This window comes from Anastrepha ludens, chromosome 3 (assembly GCF_028408465.1).
Source record: "Anastrepha ludens isolate Willacy chromosome 3, idAnaLude1.1, whole genome shotgun sequence".
NCBI classification, from domain to species: Eukaryota; Metazoa; Arthropoda; class Insecta; order Diptera; family Tephritidae; genus Anastrepha; species Anastrepha ludens.
In genome coordinates, this window is record NC_071499.1 from 122893630 (window position 1) to 122918966 (window position 25337).

General features: G+C 34.3%; 1 protein-coding gene across 1 annotated transcript in view; it reads left to right on the forward strand.

Annotated features, from left to right (window-relative positions):
- The window catches only part of LOC128857713 (uncharacterized), a 115491-nt gene that overhangs the window by 74300 nt on the left and 15854 nt on the right, over positions 1-25337 (forward strand). The window contains 3 exon segments of the mRNA XM_054093456.1: positions 19830-19948; positions 20273-20545; positions 20927-21391. Of these exon segments, the coding sequence (XP_053949431.1) occupies positions 19830-19948; positions 20273-20545; positions 20927-21391 (857 nt within the window).

The following is a 25337-nucleotide window of genomic DNA, read 5'->3' on the forward strand; positions in this document are numbered from 1 at the left end:
CATATAAAATTGAAATAGAATAAAAAAAAATTAATTTGGTTATTAAAATTTTATGTTCACAAAAATTTGCAAGCAAACAGATAATAATTGGCATTGAGAGTTCATTGTAACAAAAAAACTGTTAAAAAATGTTTATAAAGAAAGAGAGACGCTTTCCACGCATTCATTTTTTTAAGTCTGGAAACAGATGGGAGTCGTTAGGGGCTAAGTCTGGTGAATACGGTGGATGATGTGGGTCTTTTCTCATGATTTTTTTCCTTCAGCAAATCTAAAAGTTTAGAATAACATTCAGCATTTATTACGGGCGGTAATGTACTTTTGGAAATTTGTTGTTTATTAGCCGAGTGAGGAAAAAAATTAGAAAATATAAGACACAAATTTGTGTATCTTTTCTGTGAACTTAGAACTTGGAACTAATTGAAGAGCAGCTGCAGACAAGTCACTCGGCTAGACCGCTTGCTCTTGTTTATGTAAAGAAATTAAGAAGAAATTAAACAAATTGTTTCAGCTTTATTCCTTTGTTCACATACAAGCGATAACTGGGCTAATATAAATTCGAATTAAATTTTCGCTGACGCAAATAAGAAATGTGTAAGCTCCTTTAAAAAATAATTGAAATTCTGCTTCTTTAATAAATTAATTGGCAAGAAAATAGTAAAATTTATTTAAAAAGAATAGTCATTTTATACCCTCAATTCTGTGCTCTTGGCAAGTTAAGAAATACTTTACAAGTAATATAGAAATTTAAAAGAAAAATGTAAAAAATAAGTAACTACAAAAATTAGAGGAATAATCCAAAAATGGGAAAGAAAAAAATATCAAAAATTAATTTAAAAAAACAGGGACTTTTATCCCTTAATCTTACCCCATTACAAATGAAAATAAATTTTAGATTTTAAATCTCCAAGTCTGTGTTCTTGACGAGTTACCAAAAAATTTAGAAATAATCAAAAAAATTAAAGAAAAAAGTTTGGAAAATTATTTCAAAAGATAGTCCATTTTAGCACTCATTCTTTTTAGAAATATTTAAAAAATTCTCTAAAGGAAAATATTGAAAATTATTAAAAAAACATTAATTTTATTCCCTCAGTTCCTTCTTGGCGTTAACAAAAAACTTTGAAGTAACTAAGAAATGTGAAAGGAAAAATGTAAAAACTAAGTAATAACGAAAATTTGAAAAATAATCATAAAATTAAAAAAAAATAAATAAGTAATAACAAAAATTGAGAAATAATCCGAAAAGTTTAAAGAAAAATAAATATATAATAACAAAAAATGAGAAATAATCCGAAAATTTTAAAGAAAAAATTTCAAAATATAAATAATAACAAAAATTGAGACTTAATCAGAAAATTCTAAAGAAAAAAATATATAAAATAAATAATAACAGAAATTGAAAACTAACCCGAAAATTTTAAAGAAAAAAATATCAAAAATTAATAAAAAAAAATTTAAAAATTATTCGAAAGTTTTAAAGAAAAAGATATAAAAAATATATAAAAACAAAAATTGAGAAACAATCCAAAAATTTGAAAAATCCCTTAATCCTATGCTCTTTACAAATTAGCAAAAAGTTTAGAAGTAACCTAGAAGTTTTAAGAAAAAATTTTATAAAAGGCATTCATTTTAGCCCCTCAGTCTGGAGTTCTTAACAAATTAACTACAATTTTAGAAAAAAGATGTTTAAATAAGTTTTAAAAATTTGTGGGTTTTTTCCTCCATCCGAGGCTCTTGAGAAGTTGAGAAAAATTTAGAAATAACCCAAAAAATTTATAGAAAGAAACTTAGAATATTTTTGGAAAAGATAGTGAGTTTAACAATTCACTCTTTTGAGAATAATTAAAAAAAAAATTCACAGGAAAATACTGAAAATTTTAATTTTAAGAAATTAACAGGGAAGGTAGGTAAATTTAGAAAAGTGCGAGGACCGTGCTTCGCGTGGGATTCGAACCCACCACCTCTAGGATGGCAGGTTAGTGCACTTACCCTAGACTACCGAGGCCGCTAAAAGATGGTTAAAAAATAAAAAAAAATGAAAAATAAATAATAACGAAAGCTTCAGAAATAATCACAGAATTTTAAGGAATAAAATTTAAAAAATAAGCAATAAAACAAAGATAGTTCAGAAATTTGAAAAAATGTATGAAAAATAAGTAATAACTAAAATTTTCGAAATAATCACAGGACTTAAAGAAAAAAATTGACAAAATAAGTTTTAATAAATAGGTATAGTCACAGAATTTAAAGAAACAAAATTTTTAAAATAATTAATAAAAAAATTTACGAATAATCGTAACATTTTCGAATAATCGTAAAATTTTCATGAAAAGCTAGTTAAGAAATCTAAAAAAAAATATGAGAAATAAGTAATAACAAATTTTTTTGAAATAATCACACGCTTTAAAGAAAAACTTAAAAAATAAGTTTAAAAAACAAACTACGAATAACAGTAAGACTTTCAAGAAAAAAATATAAAAATTAAGTTTCAAAAAATAGTAACAATCACAGAATTTTAAAGTAAAAATTAAAAAAAAAGTAATAAAAAAACATGTACGAAAATTTGTCAAAAAAACATGTCAAAAAATTTGAAAAAAATATGAAAAATAAGTAATAATGAAAATTTCAGAAATAACCCCAAAATTTTTAAGAAAAATATCTAAAAAATAAGTTTAAAAAACATATGCATAATCGTAAAATTTTGAATAAAAAAATATAAGAAATAAGTTTTAAAAAATAGACAATTTTATCGCTTAATTCTGTGCTCTTAACAAATCAATAACTTTTTAGCCCATTAATCCTATGCTATAAATAAACTGACAAAAAATCACGATAAATTCTAAATCCTCATAAATAAGCCAAATAAAATGAATTTATCAAGTGCACATAACAGTGGCTGAGCGCGCTTGCCATTAACCTTAAGCTAAGCTAAACAAATTTCGCAATCCGTATGCACCTGCGAATGCACTTGAATTGGCCAACGCAGAAGCAGAAGCAAAGCAAGCATTTGTATAATTTTTTCGTTTACACGCAAGCATGTGTAATAAAGAGACATACGTATGTATGTCTGTGTGGGTATTTGTTTTATGTGCATTTGCCTGCCCCCAATTGGGCTTATCAGAGCGCATTGCATACCAAATTGAATTGTATACGAATATGAATATGCACAACAAAATCCGAATTGGCACAATTGACTGCCATGCCAACACCAATGCCAACAAAACACAAACCCCATTGCAGCCATTTGAAAGTGCATTGCAAAAATAAATAAAAAATTATTATGCATATAAAATGGCATTTGCACGCGAGCAGCGCGAATAACGAAATCCTTTTTAGACTATTCATGCATTCATACAGCCACGTAGGTGCATATGTGTGTATGTATATTGTGCGGCGGTATTGCTGCATTTTTTTTTTACTTTCGTGCAAAAGCAAATTTGAAAAGCGCTTAGAGAAACACTCACTAGCACATTTTATTTGCCACAAATGCGGCACTTAGTGAAAGACAAAAGTGGAAAATGCGTTTATAAATATTTATTTTTCTATATTTTTTTCCAACATTTATTTAAATGGTTTCATATTGGGGTACTTGTGTGTGTGTTGTTAGACTAACTACGTTTATTTAGATATAACAAATAACAGTAATAAAGCGCTTTATCGCTTTACAATCGCATAGACGCAGACATTGAATGTCTGCCATTATTTTCGTGCAGGAATTTTAAACGCTTTTTTTCTTCAATTGTTTGTTTATATTTCTTATTACTATTTTTTACTACTCCAATTTATGTAATTGTGCATAAAAAATCAATTTTACAGCGTTTACGATTTGAAATGTTGGCATAAAAGCAGCGCGGCAAATTGGACTACGGGGCGTATGAGTGATGTGCTGTTAGAGACAGCCAGCTTGAAGTGCACGTGGTGGATGGTACATATACACATATGACCATTAAAATAGGTACGCTACCTTTATCTATCGATTTCCTTGTGGCGCTCAAACAAATTTGAAACTGTTATTGAAATTTCGCTTTTTTAGAAATGGATTTTATTGTTGATTTAAACAACTTTGCCGTTTTCATATGAACGTGGAGGTACCTATTTTAATGACCATATTTGTACATACATACGTTGTAGTGTAGTAAAAGTATTTGATGTACCACTACTTTACAAAAAAAAATGTCCCACTTAGCTGGTCTTATTTTTAATTAGAAAATTAAAGCGCTTAATATGAGATTTATGCAGGCTCAATTCAGGGCGACCTGCTCATTCCTCTTAGATATGAATATTTACATGCTATGGAGGAGCTTACATGCACAATAAATAAAATAGCAAGTATATTTGTTTAAACAAATAATATTTTACACAATATTTAAATTTCTGATTCTGAAAACATGAAATTTATTAATTTTAGTCATGAAATATAAAAGCTCGCATGTTTTATCAAATATTAATTAAATATGCGCAGCTTACCGGTAGCTTCAAGGAATTGCTGGCTTACCTTTTCGGGTACCAAATGAATTTTACATATTAATTTCTAATTCTTTAATTTTTTGGCTTTGCATTTATAAACTAACTTGAATTCAATCGAAAAACGAAATGCCTAAATTTAATTGCTACACCAAAACGAACAAGTATCACATGACTATGCAATATTTGCGCCCGAAAGCATGCAATGCATGCGAGACATTCAAGCCGCAGCGACAAACCGAAGTTGTTGGCTGCGTGCCAACCTTGAACTAGTGTTGCCAACGGAGTTTACGTGGAGTTTTTTATTTTTTAGAAATTCCTACAATATTTTGGGCTAAATTTTTGTATTTTTTTAATTTGATTTTTGTTTTTTTTATCTATTTTGCGAGAGGCATTTATTTTTGTGATCACCAATTCTCACTATGCAAAGTTCAAATACCGGTCGGCAGTCTGCTTTAAACTTCCAGACGCTTAAGCATATACATATATATATACATATATATGTATAAATACACATGTATATGTATATATCACGGCAGACAACCGCTAAACTGTATGGCTTGCAGTTGGCGGGAATGACGCCTTTTACAAACTTGTGAAAATTCTCACAACTTTGCGCAGACAATTGAAAGCGCTGGAAGTGTCTAAGTAATGGAGAGCAAAACAAAGAAAAAAAAATTATCATTTAAAATACCTAAAGTCTCTTATTTTGGCGGCCAACAATAACAAATTTGCACATTCATTTGAATCCTTTTTGGTTTTTTGGCGAGCCGCAACGCAAACCTCTTAAATTTAGTGGTAAGATTGTGTATTCAACCAACGGTTAGCGATTTTCGAAAAGAGTGAAGAAAGCGTTGCATTCGCAAGCTACGTAAGTGAAGGAAAAGAGACGAGAAGACGAAAGAAAAAATAAAGTTTGCAGTGCCAAAGAGTGCCTTAAAAACTGTCAAGTGCATGCAAAAGTAGGGACGGAAGTAGAAAATATGCACCTGCAAAGGTGATTCCGAAAACCTGCGTAATACTTTTCCCACATTTTATTGTTTTCTGTCACCATTTGGAAAATTATCTGAAAAGTGGTTTGTGGCGAGCTTTTATCAAACAGGCAAGCATAGATTTGAAACACAAGTGATTGCTTATGAAGTGTGGGCCTACTTTTTCGGGCAATGAATAGTAATATAAAATCTGTAAATTTTATAATGACCTTTCTCCGCAGTAGCAAAATTGTCTAAAAGTTTATTGCAAGTAGTTCATCAGCCCCTTCAGTGCCAGTGAAAATGTAATTTGCTGTCTGAGCAAGTTCGGCATGAAGAATGGGTGCATGTGGATAGCTTGAAGTGATTGTCAACCATCTTAACTATATATATATTGTTGGATTCTAAATACAACTCTGCAAACCAATCCTACTCTCTTATACGAACAATTGTACTTCACTTATATGGAACTTTGAACTTGTACAATTATACATTAGATAGTAGGCGATGCCAAAAATGTAAAACGGGAGTTAGAATAAAAACGTGAATTACATCGACACGACTTTTTCTTTCTCTGCGCGGAAATACTGCTTCAAATGGTTATGGGCCCAGGTATCGACTTGGGTTTCTAAGTTCACGGTCAAGATACATAAAATGAAGTTGTAATAATTCGGTTGATTTGCTTATCCGGTGTTAAAAGCAATAGTTGCGGTAAAATGGCTAACGCTTTAGCCAACATCGAAAAATTAAGTGGCGAAAATTATACCACTTGGTGTATTCAGTTAAAGAGTTTACTGATAACTCTAGATTTGTGGAGTGCAGTAGTGGATAAGTGTCCGGAGGAGGAGCCTGGAAAGACCATCTGGATAGTATGCGACAGGAAGGCTCTCGCTACTATAACATTGAGCGTCAAGCCAAGTGAGCTGATACATATTAAAAACTGTACCACAGCAAAAAGTGCATGGGACACGTTGAACGCGCTCTACAAGTCAGATAAAGCGTGTAGAAAAGTAAACCTATTTAAAAAACTGATCCGATTTCAATTCAGAAGCAGCGAGAAGTTTTCAGCTCAATTGAAGGAGTTCTGCTGTATTGTAGATGACTTAAAAGAAGTTGGCATATCCATGGAGGACGACTTTTTACCAATTTTGTTGCTTTGCTCATTACCAGACGAAATGGAGAATTTTGTGGTGGCAATCGAGAGCAGGGACACATTGCCGAAATTGGATAATCTCGTCGCGAAGATTCTGGAAGAGGAGCAAAGGCACGGCGACAAATGCAATAGCGCAGAAACGGCTTTTTCGGCAAACGAATCGAAAAGGCGCGTTAGAATTTTTCGAAATAAAAGCAGCAGCGGCAGAGGCGTAAGGAGTAAGATTGGTGTCGGTAGCGGTAGAGGCGCTGGCAGCGGTAACAGCAGCAGAACAAGACAAAAGGAAAATGGAAGAGCGAACGAAAGCACAACTTCCAACAGGTACAACAACAACATAAAGTGCTTTAAGTGTGGACGGAGAGGTCATATACGTTCTCAGTGCAGTTTTCAATCTAATAATTCACTCGTAGATGATAAAGCTTGGTCGTTAGTAGAGAAAGAGGAGAATTTAAGAGAGACTTGGATAATAGACAGTGGCGCAACGTCTCACATGTGCAAAGATGCTAAATTGTTTAGTTATCTTGTTTGTGTAAAACATAGAATAGTTTTAGCTTCAGGTGCTTGCGTTTATGCACGCGGAAAGGGCACGGTTAATCTGAAAACAAAGTACACAACTGTTAATTTGAGAGAAGTTTGGTTTGTACCTGATCTACATTCCAATTTTTTTTCAATCGCTAAAGCTGCAGAGAGTGGAAATATGATCACATTTACAGAAAATAATGCCATAATGCAAAACAAAAATAAAAAAACAATTCTTACTGGTGCATTGGAAAATGGCATATATGTTGCTAACGTTTTAGTGAACAAAAGTGCGGACTGTGTAAATGGGGTTAGTGATGACGCGAGTGATTGGCATAGGCGGTTTGGCCACATAAATACAAATGATTTAAATAAACTTTCAAGAATGAATATGGTAAATGGTTTGAACTTTAAAATTTCAAAAAACATTGAATGCTTTACGTGCGCGGTATGCAAAATCCATAGTAAGCCTTATGTGAAATATAGCGGCATTTATACAAAAATATTATATTAGAACTTGTACATACGGACTTGTGCGGGCCTACGGGTGTGAATTCGGTTGGCGGTGCATCGTATTTTATCTCATTTATAGATGATTACTCGCGATATACTGCAGTTTATTTTTTAAAAAGAAAATCCGAAGCATTTGATATGTTTAAACTTTTTGCTGCGACCGCGGAGAAGCAGACTGGCCGCAAAATAAAAACGATTCGTAGTGACAATGGGAGAGAATTCGTCAACTCTCAGTTTGAAAATTGGTTACGTGATAAAGGCATTCGGCATCAAACCACTGTGCCGTACAGCCCTCAGCAAAACGGTGTGGCTGAAAGAGCCAACAGAACTTTGGTGGAAATGGCGCGATGCTTATTAAGCTCTTCTAAAATGCCACAATCATTGTGGGCTGAAGCGGTAAGCACGGCGGTATATATTAGAAACAGGTGCCCTACAAAAGTTGTAGGTGCAGTTACACCTTACGAGAAATGGCATGGGCGGAAACCATCGGTTGCACATCTACGTACGTTTGGTTGTGATGCAGTGGTTCTGCAAAAGGGGCCAAGACCACACGAGTAAGTTTTTGCCGAAAGGGGTTAAGCTAAAGTTTGTTGGCTATCACCCAACTACGAAAGGTTATCGATTAATTAACTTACAAACGAATCAAATCACAATTGCACGTGATGTTATATTTTTTGAAAATTCATTTGAATTAAATTTAAGGGACAGTGATGAAGAAGAAGCGTTAGTAAGCGAAGACAGACGTGACGAGCTTGAAGACGAAGGCAGCGAGCATGAAGAACATGAAAGAGCTGATACTGAGTCTGATTACGAGGAGGCTGTTGCTGTAAACAATAACAAGAGGAAGCGAGGAAGGCCAAAAATGGTGCGTACAGGAGGTGTAGGAAGGCCGAGAAAAGTCTATTGTACAGAGGCTGGTCCGGAGATGCTGAACTCTGTTATTGAAAATCCGAGCACGGTCAGTGAGGCGCTAAACTCTAAAGATGCTGACAGGTGGAAAGAGGCAATGAGAGTAGAGTATGAATCGTTGGTGCGGAACGCAACATGGGATTTGGTGTAAATGGATTTTCGCAATAAAACGTAATCCGGATGGCTCAATTGAGAAGTTTAAGGCGAGGCTAGTTGCGATGGGTTGCCCACAAAAATACAATGTGGATTACTGCGAAACATTTGCTCCGGTGGTACGTCATTCAACAATTCGTCTAATTTTGGCATTGGCGGCGAAACACAAGTTGCGGGTTAACCACATAGACATTGTTGCTGCATACTTGAACGGCGATTTAGAGGAGACGGTTTATATGTGTCAGCCACCCATGTTTGGAGATTCGAAAAATGTTAATAAGGTATGCACTCTTAAAAAGGATTTATATGGCCTGAAGCAAGCCGGTCGAGAATGGAACCGGAAAGTTACGCAAATATTGCTGAAGATGGGATTCGTAAGGTGCAAGTCGGACCCATCGGTTTATATTCGTCGTGCGTAATGCGAATGTTAGCATTATTGCTCTCTACGTAGACGATATGGTCTTGGCATGCTCAAACAAGCATGAAATGCGGAGTATAATAGAAGCGTTGAATCAATACATTGAAGCGGTCGATCGCGGGCAGATATCATTTTATTTGGGGATGGAAGTTGCACGGGATGGTGATCGAGGTGACATCACTATACATCAGAAGCGATATGTCGAGCAACATCTTCAACAATGGGGCATGGAATATTGTAAACCAGCGGCAACTCCATGGGATCCAGGCACGGTGCTTCATAAATGTGACAAGCAGTGCAGTGACTTGAAGGCGAAGGGCTACCAAAGTCTTATTGGCGGGCTTATGTATCTGGCTGTCATATCTCGTCCGGATATCGCGCATGTGGTGTCAAAGTTATCTCAATATAACTCACATCCGCATACAGAGCACATGCAGGCGGCAAAATACGTTCTTCGATATTTGAAGAAAACCCCTTATGGTAAATTAACTTTTTCTGATAATTTTGAGAATTTTGTGTGTTTCACAGACGCTGACTGGGGTAGCGACAGCTTGGACAGGAAGTCCTATACAGGTTATTTTGTTACAATGGCTGGTGAAGCAATAGCTTGGGAGTCGCGAAAGCAGTCTGTGGTTGCGTTAAGTTCGATGGAAGCTGAGTACATAGCATTATGCTATGAAATAGTTTTTCTTCATGGTCTGTTGAATGAGTTGGGTTACCTGGAATATACAAGAGGCCCTACTTTGATTTTGTGTGACAACCAGACTGCGCAATTTATGGTGCGCGGAAATACTGCTTCATATATATATATAATTGGCACGTACACCCTTTTTGGGTGTTTGGCCGAGCTCCTCCTCCTATTTGCGATGTGCGCCTTGATGTTGTTCCACAAATGGAGGGACCTACAGTTTCAAGCCGACTCCGAACGGCAGATATTTTTATGAGGAGCTTTTTCATGGCAGAAATACACTCGGAGGTTTGCCATTGCCTGCCGAGGGGCGACCGCTATTAGAAAAATGTTTTTCTTAATTTTGGTGTTTTCACCGAAATTCAAACCGACGTTCTCTCTGTTAATTCCGAATGGTAGTCGCGCACCAACCCATTTGGCTACGGCGGCCGCCATCTTAACTATACTCACTGAAAATAGATGAATGAACGTAATGAGAGACAAATGGCCAGATGGATGATTGACAATGGTCGATTGGGGGATGGATTAAGGAGCTCGCCTCATTTGAAATGCCATTTTTTGGATGTTTCTTTAAAGGCGTGTAAAACGCAAACGAAAAATGATTTTCAATTTTGGTTTTCAGTGCTTTATTTTTGATACATTGTTTTTTTTGCCATATGAGGTTTGTTCAAAAAGTTGTTAGCCTTAAAAAATTGGTGTTCCAAAAAAGATATGTCGCTGGCGACACGGATTCCGGGACTCCCATGAGACAACAAATTTCTTGTTCCCTATGAATGTCGATCTAAAAAAAAAATTGATAAAATGGCGGTTGAAACCCCGTTTTTTAACCCTTTTTCTTTTTAGTTTAAAGGTCCGAAAAAATACCTAAAAAATGTTTTTCGAAATGCTCGTAGTTCATACGATAACGGCATCAATTCTACGTCATTTAAATTTTAGTTCATCAAAATCGGTTCCGTAGAACCGGCTATATCTGTATCCATTGTCCGTGTGAAGACCATTTTTTGAAGGCTAACAACTTTTTGAACGAACCTCGTATGGCTAAAAAAAATTTTTAGTCTTTAACAAAGTGTTCAAAACAAAAACAAAAAATCTTTTTTCGTCTCCGTTTAACAGGCTTTTAAAGAAACACCCAAAAACACCATTTCTAATTAGACGAGGGCCTTAATCCATTAATGGATGGCCGGTGATGATCAAATGAAAGAGGTGCAGAGGGAAAAATGAGTGACTCAAAGACTGAATCAGAATTTAGTTTGATGGCAAAAAAATGCACACATTGTTAGACCTAAAAGTGGTCGCTATTCGGTTTTAGACGACTAAAAGAAGAGCAGCAGGATGAAGAGTGAGCGGGTGAATAGTTAATTAGTAAGATTCCGAAATCGAAGAAATTTTTAAATTATTGATCTTAATGGTGGTTGGAGGATGAAGTGGTATGCATTTTGATTAAATTATGATATAGGTTGAGGGCGAACAAATACGGAAATGATTGGGCCTAAAAGTGGTCGATGACCGGTGTTGAACGGATGAAAGAAGAGGGATGAGTGAGCTACTGAAAGACTAGATTAGAAAAGATTCCAATATCAAGGGAATTTTTAAGCTATTGGTCCTAATGGTGGTAGGTGGCAACTGATGATCTAAGGAAAAACGAATTGAGTGAGAAATGGTAGGCATACAGAGAGATTAGACCCAAAAGTGGTTATTGACCGGTGTTAGACGGAAGAAAGACGTGCAGTCCGAAATGTGCTCGGGGAAATAATAGGGGGACACTAAAACCGTGAGGTCGAAATGCATACCTCAAATAAATCTAATCTAAATAAGAAAGTCTCTTTTTGATTATAAACGATTACATCCAACCAAGCCTTCAATCGATTGACGATAATTTTAAAGTAAACAGACAAATAACAGTTGAGTGATAGGCAGCTGAGTAATGGAAGATTGGAAGATTCTGCATTGACGCAGCTTGCATTGCTAACTATTGTATTTTTAGGAATATAAGCCTTTTTGAGGGTTTGAGCGTAAAATTTGGAAAATAAATGGCAACAAATTAATGCCGTGGTGAAAGAAAGACACCCCTACTCTACGTAGCTCCACATTGAAAATCGGGTAAAGAAGGCCAGCATAGCTTTATACTCCTGCAAATCTATGTTCGGCGAAAAATGGGGACTCAAGCCATAGGTGGTCCTTTGGATATATAACGTAGTAGTTCAGCCAATTTTAACATACGAGTGCCTGGTTTGTTGGGAAGCTCTTCGGGAGAATTATAATATCACTAAACTTAGGAGGGTGCAAAAGACTGCTTGTATTGACATCACCGGAGCACGGAAAACTTGCTGTCCTGAATCTAGTTTTGCAAATACTTCCTATCGGCTCTTACGTTATGTCCATCGCTGCTCAAAGTGCAATCAGGTTGAAGGAGGTTGGCCTCTGAAGACAATCTCTCAAGGGATATGGTAGAATTTCTGAGCAGTAACTACCGTATTTCTTCATGCAGAGCTCCTATCCGAGGAGTTCCAAATGGAGTTTGAGAATAGTGCATGGGCGATCTTTTCAAGTAGGCAGGATTGGAATGATGGGGAAATCTGTACCGAAGCTGTTACCTCTATCCTCACTGACAGCTCCAGGATGGAATCGGGAGTCGGAGCAGGTCATTTCTCTAAATCAATCGTTTTATCTATTTCCTTTAAACTTCCGAATACTGCTAGAGTTTTTGAGGTAGAAGTCTTTGCGACCCTGAAGGTATGCAGAATGCTTAGGTAACGCGAGAGCGAGGGAAATATCAATTTTTTTCCGCTGGTCAAGTTGCGATCAAGGCTCCAATGATCATAGTGCAAATTCAAATTGGACAACACCTGTGAAGAGGAGATCAAATCTCTTGGGCCTGCAGCTAAAATTTCTCTGATCGGGGTTCCAGGGCATAGGAACACAGAGGGCAATGAAATTACTGATGAGCTTATTTCTCTGAAAAAGCACAGATCAGATGGAGGTAAATTTCTTCGTGTGCTATTTCGAAAACCCTTTGGCCCCAGTACTATAGACGGAGGACTCAGAAAGTCTTGGAAACTCCACTCCGTTAAATTTTCAAAATAGTTGTTGTGTTTATCGGCCTTTGTGGGCTAGAAGACTATTGAGTACTTTCTCTGTAAAGATCAGAGAACTATCAACCTTCTCCGTTACTTCAATAGCTCTGGTAGGCTGTAGATATCTGCCCGTTGGAGGTCTCATAATGAAATCAAAAAGGCGCTTTAGTGCGACTTGAGTACCAGTCTGGTACTTCAGCCATTTCATCTACCTACCTACCTACCTATGGAGAGAAGAACAATGGAGGAGCGTTGAAGGTGAACAATTAGTGGGGTAAGTGCGTAGACGATAGACTTGGAAGAATTGGACTTAGAAGACAAAGAGTTGTACTTTAAGACACTATTACGTCAGTATAACTAAAATCTTACGACTTTTTGTAACCTCAAATATAGCCAAAATGTATTGTTTTAACGCTTTTAAGCTGGGGTAACGCACCTGACCTACGGGGCTATCCTAAGTTCAGCCGTGGACTTAATCTTTCAAAAAGCCTTAAACATCTATCGTTTAAATTTTTCATCAGCTGATTTCTACAATTATTTGCAGCCACGAGAATTCAATTCATGCTGACTTTATTTGTCTTTTTATTCTGCTTGCTACTTCATCTGCTTATCAACTGATTATTACTTTGCCTTCTACATCAAACCACACCTCTCTCCCTCTACTCACTATCCTTTCTCACTGCTAATAATGTTCCATTAATGTCCTATGTTTTTACAGCCACATCCAAAGTGATGCGTTCATTAGGTACTACCACAAATGCAACCATTTAATTTACCACTTTTGATTAACTTCATCAGCTTGAAAACGTGCTGTTGTTGATTGCAGACGTCCCGCTGTGTATTTATAAACTAAACGCGAGCGAACGAATACAACATGCGAGGCAAAAGAAAGAAGTATATAGAGGCTGAGCACTGCAAGTAAACACAGTAAAGTCGAAAAAGTGGTGAATTACCAGAGAAATTAGAAATTCGTTGCATTTTCAACGCATCCACCTTCGCTTATGACGCATCAACTACGTGGAATGTCTACTGCTTTACCTCATTCTTCCTTCGTTAGCTTCCTTATGCCACACACATACATCCTTACCCATTTCAGTACTTGCAGTACTAACGGCTCTATTCTGCTCTCGCCGGTTGCAATTTAGCCTTCTCGGGCTGCCTTACTTCTTGCACTTCCTTTTTCTTCCTGCTATTACGCCTTAATTCTCTAAATTGTGCGACGTGTTTAGTTGCTTGCTGTTGACATTTTTACTACTGCAAATTTACACATGCACACATACTCGTGCATTTATCTTTTGCACCAAAATGCACCTCTGTGTATGAAATAGTAGTCGCTGCGTGAATTCTCAGCGGTGCCTGACTTAAGCAATCACTGTTGGTGTTAGTGTTGGTATTGGTGTTGGTGTTGGTGCTGGTCATGGGAACGTAAACGAACAAGCAGGCGTCGGTGCTAATGTTGGCGTGGGTGTTGGTGTTCGGAGATCGTGTTCACGACAATGCGACGTGTAGCAGCAAAAATTCGCTGGATATTTTTTTAGCTCGTTTGAAGTGTTTGCCTTCGTCCAAGTAGGAAATTTGCATGATGTGAAAATGAGAAATATTGTTTGGCGTTAGTGGCAATGAAAAAATTAATGCAATAAAACTTTAAAAACAAATATGCATAGAGTTGCCATATAAATTATCAATTAAGTGCATTTGAAATTATTGAGTTTTTCGACGCATCCCTTTATTTAATACCCTTCATCCTAAATCATCTTTAGGTTTTTTGCTTAGAGTCGCCATTATTTCAAAGAAATATTTAAATAAAATTTTGTAATAAAATACTAAAATTTGAAAACTCGTTTAAGGGGGTATTCCCATGAACGGCGTGCGAAAAAAAGGAAAAGTTCGGGATTTTTTTTTATGGAAAAAAACTTCAACTATTTTTTTCTTTTCACATTATATTGTTTGATATTTATTTTATAACTGTATAAAAAATAAAATTAAATATTAAAAAATGGCGGAGATATGACTCCACAAAACAAAGGGTTGTTGTCGCACCTCAGCCACGATAACGGCCGTTCTATTCATCTGAGACAAAAAAATTAAAAATCATTTTATTCAGGAAGGTTGTCGTCATCATATGAACTAGAATCTTTGAAAAATAATGTTAGACACAGGGACCAGGTAATACTAATGACCGCAACTAATAAATATTTTTTAAATTACAAATAAAAAACAAGAAGGGGCAAGAGAAATGTTGCGTGCATAAGGAATATACCAAAGAAAACCCTTGTTAGGCAAACTAACTTTACTGCCTTAACTTTCATTTCTTTATTTTCTATTTAGAAAAGCAAAGTTTGATTAAAAAATAAGAGCTATTTTTTGCTTAGAAAATAGAAGTATTTTTCTTTAATTTATTTTAGGATTAATGCTATATTTTTACTTTTGTCAAGTAAAGCAATTCACTAGCAAAAGAAATTATTAAAAATCATCAATTTCGGGCCTCTTTTAGGTTCAATTTTTTGCTAAAAAAAAAAAAAATATTTTTTAAGTTTGATTTTCTCTTCAAAAAGAGGTTTGATTAAAAGAAATTTTATTTTTTGGTTTGATTACAAAGTAAAAGTTTTTTCCTTAAAAAACAAATTTTTAAAATTTATTTTTGCCTTAAGAAGGCAAGTTGCGTTTTAGTTTTAATTCTTCGTTTCTAGAATAAAAATTATTTTTTAAATTTATTTTTGGAATAAAAAAACTAGGTTTGCTTAAAAAATAAAAGTTCTCTTTTGCTTAGAAAAAAAAATAATAAAAACTAAAAAAAATATAAAAAAAATTTTTAGTTAAAAATAAGTTTTTTTAAAAACTATTTTTTTTATTTTTATTTTTTCTTATTAAATTTATTTTTTTTTTCTAATTTATTTTAAATTAATTTTTTTAACTTTAATTTTTTTTTATTTAATTTTAGGTTTACCGTTTTATTTTTTCGCCTAAAATATAAAAACAAAATTTTAACTTACTTTTTAGTTTTTATTTTTTCCTTAAAATAAAATTTATTTTTGAAGTTTATTTTTGGCTTAAAAAGGGAAATTTTGATTAAAAAAAGTTTTTTGTTTGCTTAGAAAATAAAAATAATTTTTTCAAACTTATTTGAGGATTAAGAAATAAGTTATTTTTAGGTTTAATTTTGCGCTAAAAAAATAAAAATAATTTTTTAAGTTTGTTTTTGGCTTCAAACAGTCTGGTGACTCTTTAGTTTTAATTTCTCGTTTGAAAAATAAAATTATTTTGTAAGATTGTTTTTGGATTAAAAAAATTAATTAAATAAATTAAATTTTGCTTAGAAACAAAAGAATATCTTTTATTTATTTATTTGGGCTTAAATTTCAAATTTTCGCTTAAAAAATGAAAATATTTTTTAAGTTTCTTCTTGTTAATTTTTGGAGTTTAATTTTCCGCTTGAAAAATAAGAATATTATTTGGCTCCAAAAAACGAGGTTTAGTTAATAAATATGAGTTTATTTTTTTCCCTTGGAAAATAAAAATAGCTTTTCTTACATATTTATTTTAAACTAAACAAGTAAAAGTTAGTTTAGATTAAAAATACCAGGTTTAATTAAAACAACAAAACAAAAGTTGCTTTAGGCTTAAACAGTACAAGTTATTTTTTGAATTTATTTTTCGCTTCGCTTAAAAACTAAAAATATTTTTTAAGTTTGTTCTTGCCTTAAAAATTCAGGATTCACTTATAATTAAAAGTTTTTGTTTGCTTAGAAAATAAAATACATATATTTTTTTTACTTAAAAAAGAACAAGTTATTTCTTAGGTTTAATTTCTCGCTCAAAAAATATTTTTTTTTGGTTTTGGCTTAAAAAAATAAAAATATTTTTTTAAATTAAATTTTTTCCTTAAAGTTAAAGTTAAAGTTTCCTTAAAGGCAAAAGTTTTTTAAATTTTTTTTTGTTTTATTTTTATTTTAAAAAATAATTTTTTAAATTAAATTTTTGTCTTAAAACGCTAAAGTTTTTTAAGTTTGGTTATTGCCTTAAAAACAAAAGTTTGTCGGAAGTTCTATTTTTTGCTTCAAAAATAAAAATTATTTTGCGAGTTTTATTTTTAGAAAATAAAAATATTTTTTTTTTTATTTATTAGGAGTTTTTTGTTTTTTTGCCTCAAAAGCAAAAATTTGTTGGGAGTTATATTTTCTTGTAAACTATTTTTAGTTAAATTTTTTGCTTAGAAAAATGTATATAATTTTATTTATAATCAAATAAAATAGGCAAACGTACTTTAGTGTATGTAGTTTATTGTTATTTGCTTTTAATTAAACTTTTTATGACCAGAGTTACCAATTTTTCGTTTGAAATAGAAAATTAAAATTTTAAGACTTTTATGCGCGTATTTGCTTTCTACTCTAAAATTTGCTTTCTATAGAAATGTTTACAATTTTTATGACTAGCATATGGATATTTGTTGCCACCAGCGTTGCCATATCTTTTATTTAAATTAAAATTTAAGCATTTCGTGCTACTAATTGGTTATCAAAGGAAACGTGATTTTGAAGTCATTCCTTCAAATTCAATTCGAATAGGGCTGCCATATAAATTTTTAATAAGAAAACTTCAAGTTTAACACTTTTTTTTGGCATACATAAGTTTTGGTTTCACACCGCTTGATGCGCCATCAAAACTCCATTTGAAATCGTTTAACTCTCATAGAAAGCAATGCGTGATGCAAAAATCAAGTTTCTTCTCTTGGCTTTCGTACATTTTTTTAACACTTTTCTCAGCGATAGTTGTAAAAATGTCTTAACTTTCTTTTTTCATAAATAAAATTTCCTATTGCTCTCTTTCTTCTACGTTTATTTGGTTCGCATTCGTGTGATGACAAAAGTCACGGCTACACCAAGAAATCTACCGTTCACTTGCTGCAACAGTCACATCTTTCTCGTTTATTACCTTCCCTTTGCATTTGACGCCACGTTTTGCACGCCAAGCTGTAGAAAATCCTCAATTCTTGCAGATGCATTGAAAAAATGAGTGCAATGGCAAAGGAAGTAGGCAAACTGCAACACGGGAGGCATACAAAGTGTTGACTGCTACAAAAAATTAACAAAAAAGCGAATTGTCGCTAAGGGAAAACTTCGAGGATGAATATACGAGTTTGTATGAGTGTATGAGTATTTGCAGTAATAGTGTGCGAATTTTTATATACTCGTATATATGTGAGTGTGTTTGTGTTTATGTTTGTGTTTATGTTCGTGTTTGCACTAACGGAAATGTGCAAGTTCGAATTATGGCACTGGAAACGTTGGCAACGACAAAACTGGAAATTAATTTAAAATTTATTTTCATTCGACTTAGTATATGAAAATCAATGCAATGAGCGGCGTTAGGGCGTTAGTGCATAGTAGAAGAGCAATGTTAATGGATTAAAGTCGAGTGGACAAGCTGCACTGAAATTATTTTGCTTATGTCTCTTTAAAATAAATATTTGTTTATGTATTTTTTTTGTGGCTCATTTAAACATCTATTTGTTTGCCACATTCGAGCCAACTCAACTCAGAAATATAATTAACAAATTTTTGTAGAACAGAAAGAATTCTATCGAAGAATTACTTACCATTTGTCAACCAGCAAGGAAATCGTTGTAAAGTAAAAGCAAATATCCTTTGTGATATAGCCAAGGGAGACCGATTTTCCTATCTTTTTTCCTATTCATATCTCATCAATGGCGTCCCATCTCTTCTTATGCCCAAAGCTACATTCTATCAAAAAAATATCGAGAATTGTTCATTTAAAAAGCGCGCGTTGCACATACCTATGTCTAAATTTTTTGTGCTGCGATATTGGTACAACTGTCCTCTATAGTGTCGCAGAGTTTAAGCGGGATCTGTGAATTAGCTTGTTGTTGGCATTTAATTATATCAGTCAACCGCAGGTGTGCTCTATGGATAAAAATATCGAACAAATAATTTGTCTTAAATTTGGTGTTTTCAACGGGATTCCGTATGCCGAATCGGGGAAAATGTTGCAGAAAGCCTATGGCGAGTGCGCTTTATCAAAAGCATGGGTCTATGAGTGGTATAAGGCTTTTGCAGAGGGCCGAGAAGTCGTGGGAAACTACTATCGGTCTGGTCGCCCAACAACATCTTCAACGAATGAAAACATCGACAAAGTCAACGAAATGGTGCTGGACAACCATCATTTAGGTTTGAGGGAGGTAGATCGTGATCTTAATGTGTCTCACGAATTAACTCGCAATATTTTACACCATCAACTGGGCATGAGACGGGTGGCTGCTCGACTCGTACCAAGAAAGTTGAATTTCTTTCAAAAAATTCGTCGGAAGAAGGGGTTGAAGACAATGCTTTAGCAAGTGAATTCGGACCCAACATTGGTCCAACGCATCATAACAAGTGATAAAACGTAGATATATGAGTTTGAAAAAACCACGTCAAAGTCGGTCAGAAATTAAAGTCATGCTCCTCGTTTTCTCGTAGGAAACGACCCAATTTATGGAAAGAAAACTCATGGATCTTGCACCATGATAACGCACCGTCACACAAATTTCATATTGTGAACACTTTTTTGATCAAAAACTCGACAAATATCATCGAACAACCACCGTATTCACCGAATTTAGTCCCCTGTGACTTTTTCCTTTACCCAAAACCTAAATTGCCACTTCACGGACGGCGCCTTCAGCCGCTGGAGGCCACTGAGGAGAATTCGCTGAAGGAACTGAAGAAGATCTCTTCAAACGCGTTTAAAAGGTGATTTGATGGTGATGGACTAATCGTTGGCATATGTGTATTGCTTCGAATGGAGCCTATTTTGAAGGCGACAAAATAAATCTTGATGGTTAAGCAATTTTTTTTCGTGTTATTGAACAATTCCCGGTACTTTTTTGAAAGCATGTATTTAAAGACTTAATATTTCAAAGCAATTTTCTAGTATTTTTTCTTTACGTATTTTTCCCCTGCTCTCGTTACAGCGCAGCCCATATGTATATTTTCTCAATTGCGGCACACTGCGTAATCGATTCATATTACGCTTGAACGAGTCACGTGATTTGGTGGAACGTGCACGCGAGTCAATTTATTTAATACAACGGTAAGTGTAATAGTCCCAATTGCAGTAACTGTTAAGGTTTAGTACGCGAATCATTCGGATTGAGTTGTTGCGTATAGATTTTATGTACCATCAACTGAGGTTTTTGAATTTAGCTAATGGTATATACCTTGTAGGTGCTAAGCTTAGAGCTCACCAGAGATGTTAAAGTAATTACCTCGACCATTTATTTGTGACAACTTAGCTAAAGCTGTGGAGAATCACAAATTAATGTCACCTCTTCTTCTCCCTCCCTCGTTTTCTTTGGTTTTACTCATTTTTCTCTATTTCTCTTCACCCACCAACAACGCTTTGTCTGCATTTCAGCATGAGCCAGGAGACATATCCACGCATCGATGTGCACAAAACGCTCGAGGCCATGGAGAATGATCTCGAGGAGACGAAACGTAATCTGACCGTACTCTCAGCGACGCTCGATCGACGCGCCATCGATCGTCATTATGCCGATGCGTTGCGTGGCCTTTGCGGTGGTGGCCTACTTGGGCTGAGTCTTATGATGGTCGCCGGATTGTTGACTTCATTTCTGCTCACCATATTGGTGTATGCCGATTCGCATGCTTGGATCTACCTGAGCAAACGGTAAGTAGGCAAGAGTGTATGGCTAATGCACTATTTTACAAAATATTTTGCACGCATGTGTACTTATACTAATGTTTAATATGTTTTATTTTTATTTTTTGTTTTTCTTTTTTACGCTCTTTTGCTTTCCAACTTTTCTTACTCTTCACTACCACTAATTCTATATTTATCTCTCTCACTCTTGTTTTTTTTAATCGCGTTCGTGATCGTGTCGTCTTATTTTCGCTTTCGCGTACACTTTTCCTCTGTAAAACTAATTGCAACATTTGCGTTGCTTCTCTTTTTTACTCTCTCATGCTCACTCTCTGTTTCTTTCTCTATCTCTCTCGATGGTATCTCTGTGTCTGCTTCTTTTTGCGCTCTTCTTTTCTCGCTATTTAGACCCAGCTCACTGGATATTGACAAGTCTGAAACCACGCCGCTTTTCCCATCGAATGCACCGAGCGCGAGCATATCACCCACCGCACCCCTTCATACGGGCACCATGAATCGCACTCTACCACACCATCAGCAATCAGCGTCGCATGGCATTGGCATAGGCGTAGGCGCCGGCAGCGGCGGTGGCAGCGGTGGCGGCATTGGCAGTAGCGGCACGCTTGGCTCGCATCGCAATGGCACCGCCGGAATCAGAACAGGGTTCGTCGCAACATCATCACCTACAACAACTACAACCACACTACAATACAACAATCATCCACATAGAACTAACGCTAGCGCAGGCATTGGTGGTGTTGGCAACACTGGCACCGGCATATTAAGCGGCCGCTTGACGGTTGGCAGCAGTGCCAGTGGCAAGGCATCACCATCGCCGCCGCCGGGTTATGATGTTGTGGTGCATGGCACAAGGCATGGCTTTTATTAATTTTTTTTTTTATTTTCCATTTGATTTATATTATATAATATGATTTTTTCACTCTACTTACACTCAATTGCATTATTTTCGTTATCACCCTAATCCGGTTTATTTAATTTCATGAATCGAGTATTTAAGGTATTAATTTTTTTACAATTAATTACAATATTTTTCTAAATTTTTTTTTCTCCAAAAAAAGTATTAACTTTACTGTAATTCTGCAATTCACTCGTAATTTTTCACGGAATTTTTTATTATCCGCTTGCTTCCCTACACAGTAATTATATTAATTTATTTCAATTTGCTGCATTGGGACTTAAGCTTAAGTGGTCACATATTATATGTGGTGAAATTTATTAATTTTTTTATAAATATAAACAACTTCCGCAAATGACTTATTTTCTATGACGAAAAAATTCCGCATTTTTCTTTTTTTACATTGTCGCCAAAAAAATTGTGATTTGTTGCAAATAATTTAGGACAGCGACTTAAAAACATTATTACACCGCTTAACATAACTAATTAAATAAAAAACAACTTATGTCAAAATGCTCATTTGGCAAAAAAAATCAGTGAAGTAAAACATATTTAATTTTTTTTATTTGGTACCTTTCACTATCGCATTTTTAATATCGCACACATTTCTTAATTGAATTAAATTTTAACAATACACATTTTTTGTCTAAAAAAATTTAGTGAAATAAAACATATTTGAAACTTCTTTTTTACTTTTTATAGATATTTTAACAAAATATCGCTACATTTTATAATTAAACTGAAATATTACAATAAAATTTTTTAATTCAATTCTTATATTGCACGTAGTTTTTAATTGAAATATCTCAAGCTGGAAAGGAATGTAGGTTAATTGTAAAATACCTTTTATTTTTATTAGCATTAGATTAAAATTATGTTTTATAAGTAATTACTTTTCTGGGTTCTTTAAGTTATTAAACGATTTTCTCACAAAATTTTTTAAATTTTTAAAAATGGTCTTTTTTTATTATATAGTGACCTTTTTCACCGTTCTTTATCCAAAATATTATTTTTTTTATTTATAATAACATAGTATTGTATTTTAGTAATGGAAAACATTTGTAGATATCTAGGTGATATTTAAGAAATTATTATACACACAAAAAATAAAAAAAAACTATTGCAATATATTCGCTTAAGGGGTCCCGGTGGTCTAGAGCTCGAAAATTTGGGTTGTTCTCAAGAATTTTTTTTTTTTGGGAATAAAGAAATGAAAAACGATAAACAAATTTTCTAGGCTTTATATTTAACTTATTTTACATACAAAAATGAAAAAAAATTTTTTTTTTTAATTTTAATAATTTTAAAAATTACTCTTATGTTGACCCTCTCGAAAAATTGGATCTGCACGGTGTTGTCTATTTTGGCTCTTCTATTTACCTGAAATACAAAAACCGAACAAAAAATTATTAATCAACAAAATGGCATGGTTTTGAATTTGACGCTCTAAAAATCGGGGCTTTTCATTTTTTAATCAAAAAAGTACGAAATAGTTGAAATAATATGATTCTGATACCCATTGATGTTCGGAACAACATATTAACATTTCAGACGATTCATTTGAATAGTTTTTTTTTTTAACAACACCTTCGGCTTGGAAGGTGTTTCGAGATAAATGAGTTTAAAGTTTGAGGAACAGGAGTGCGCGAACCGCTCTCTACCTAGTTAATGGGCTATAGAAACTACATATAATATTGAGAATTTCCGCATGAAAATTTCACAGTATATTCTTAACACTAAACCTACCATGGACGGGTCAAATGACCCATTTTAAACTTCTTGTCAGAAGTTCTTAGAAATAACATTATTAAATCGTCGTTTGCCTTCACGACTTTTATTAAAAAATACATCGAATGTATTTTTCAAGATTTACTCTTCTCTTGCTAATTGTTTTACCGAGAAATATATGTGATCTTAATAATAGGACTATGAATAAGTTCGTGCGGTTTTACAACAGATGGCGTAACTTGATTATTATTCCATCGATCCACATTTCCAAACATTCATTGGAGAGCTACTGTCGTAAGGCACAAACGTCAGTATAAGTTTTTTATTTGAAGCGTAAACAACAATATTTTTACCACACTTGAAAATGTCGAATTTCGTGCCAAATAATGTGTTTTTGCGGGGAATTCTTCTTCATTATTTTAATATGAAGAAAAAAGCAGCCGAAAGTCATCGTATCTTGGTGGAAGTTTATGGTGAGCATGCTCTATCTGAGCAAACGTGCCAGAAGTGGTTTGCACGCTTTAAAAGTGGTGATTTTGGCTTGGAAGACGAAGAACGCGAGGGTGCGCCGCCAAAGTTCATGGATACCGAATTGGAGGAATTGCTCGATCAAGATCCGGCTCAAACGCAAGAAGAGGTTGCAAAAACTTTGGGAGTTGATCAATCAACCATTTCCAAACGTTTAAAAGCCATGGGAATGATCCGAAAGGTAGGCCATTGGGTGCCGTATGAATTGAAGCCAAGAGACGTTGAACGCCGTTTTATGGCATGCGAACAACTGCTTCAACGGCACAAAAGAAAGGGTTTTTTGCATCGAATTGTGACTGGCGATGAAAAGTGGGTCCATTACGACAATCCAAAACGTCGGGCAACGTATGGATACCCTGGCCATGCTTCAACATCGACGTCGGCGCAGAATATTCATGGCCTGAAGGTTATGCTGTGTATCTGGTGGGACCAGCTGGGTGTTGTGTATTATGAGCTACTGAAACCGAATGAAACGATTACGGGGGATGTCTACCGACGACAATTGATGCGTTTGAGCCGAGCACTGCGAGAAAAACGGCCGCAATACGCCGATAGACACGACAAAGTTATTTTGCAACATGACAATGCTCGGCCACATGTTGCACAAGTGGTCAAAACATACTTAGAAACGCTCAAATGGGATGTCCTACCCCACCCGCCGTATAGTCCAGACCTTGCGCCATCCGATTACTATCTCTTCCGATCGATGCAACATGGCCTGGCTGACCAGCACTTCCGTAATTACGATGAAGTCAAAAAATGGATCGATTCGTGGATTGCGGCAAAACCGACCGAATTTTTCACAAAGGGAATCCGTGAATTGCCAGAAAGATGGGAAAAAGTAGTAGTAAGCGATGGACAATATTTTGAATATTAAATTTGTAACCATTTTACGTCAATAAAGTTTCAAATTTCGAAAAAAAACCGCACGAACTTATTCATAGTCCTATTAATATATATAATATTTTAAAGATGGGTAATTTGACTCACATTGGTAGGAATAGGAATACATAAAATACCGGTAGGTTTAGTGTTAAAGTACTATGCTTTCAAAATATAGAAAAAAATCGATTTTTGACATTTCTAGACCACCGGGTCCCCTTAAGAGAGGCGCCCATTAAGAGAGTGTAGGTTCACTGTAATTCAAAATTTGTTTTAAAAATTACTATTAATGGTAAATATAAAACACAAAATAATAAAAGTTAATACAAATTATTTTTTTAATAAAAATATTTTATTATTTATACGAATTTTATTTTACAATTTATGCAAATTTTATTTTATTATTTATAAAAATTTTATTTTATTTTTTCTCGTATAGTAATTATAAAATATTGCTTTGCAAAAAGTTCATTTTTAAGCTTTTTAATATTTTTTTTTTCAAATATTTTGAATTCAATTAAATCTTTTTTTTTTTAAAGGATACTAAAATTTAACAACACTTTCAAATTTTTTTCTACTCACAGATAATGAAGTTTATAATTTTATATTTTAAAATTAATTTTTAAACTTTTTAATATTAATTTTTTCAAAAAGTTTTGTTTTTAAAGTTAAGTTTTCAACTTTTTTAGTTAGTTTTAATATCTTTTTTTTAAAGGATACTAAAATTTAGGAACACTTTGAATTTTTTTTTCTTGCTAACAGATA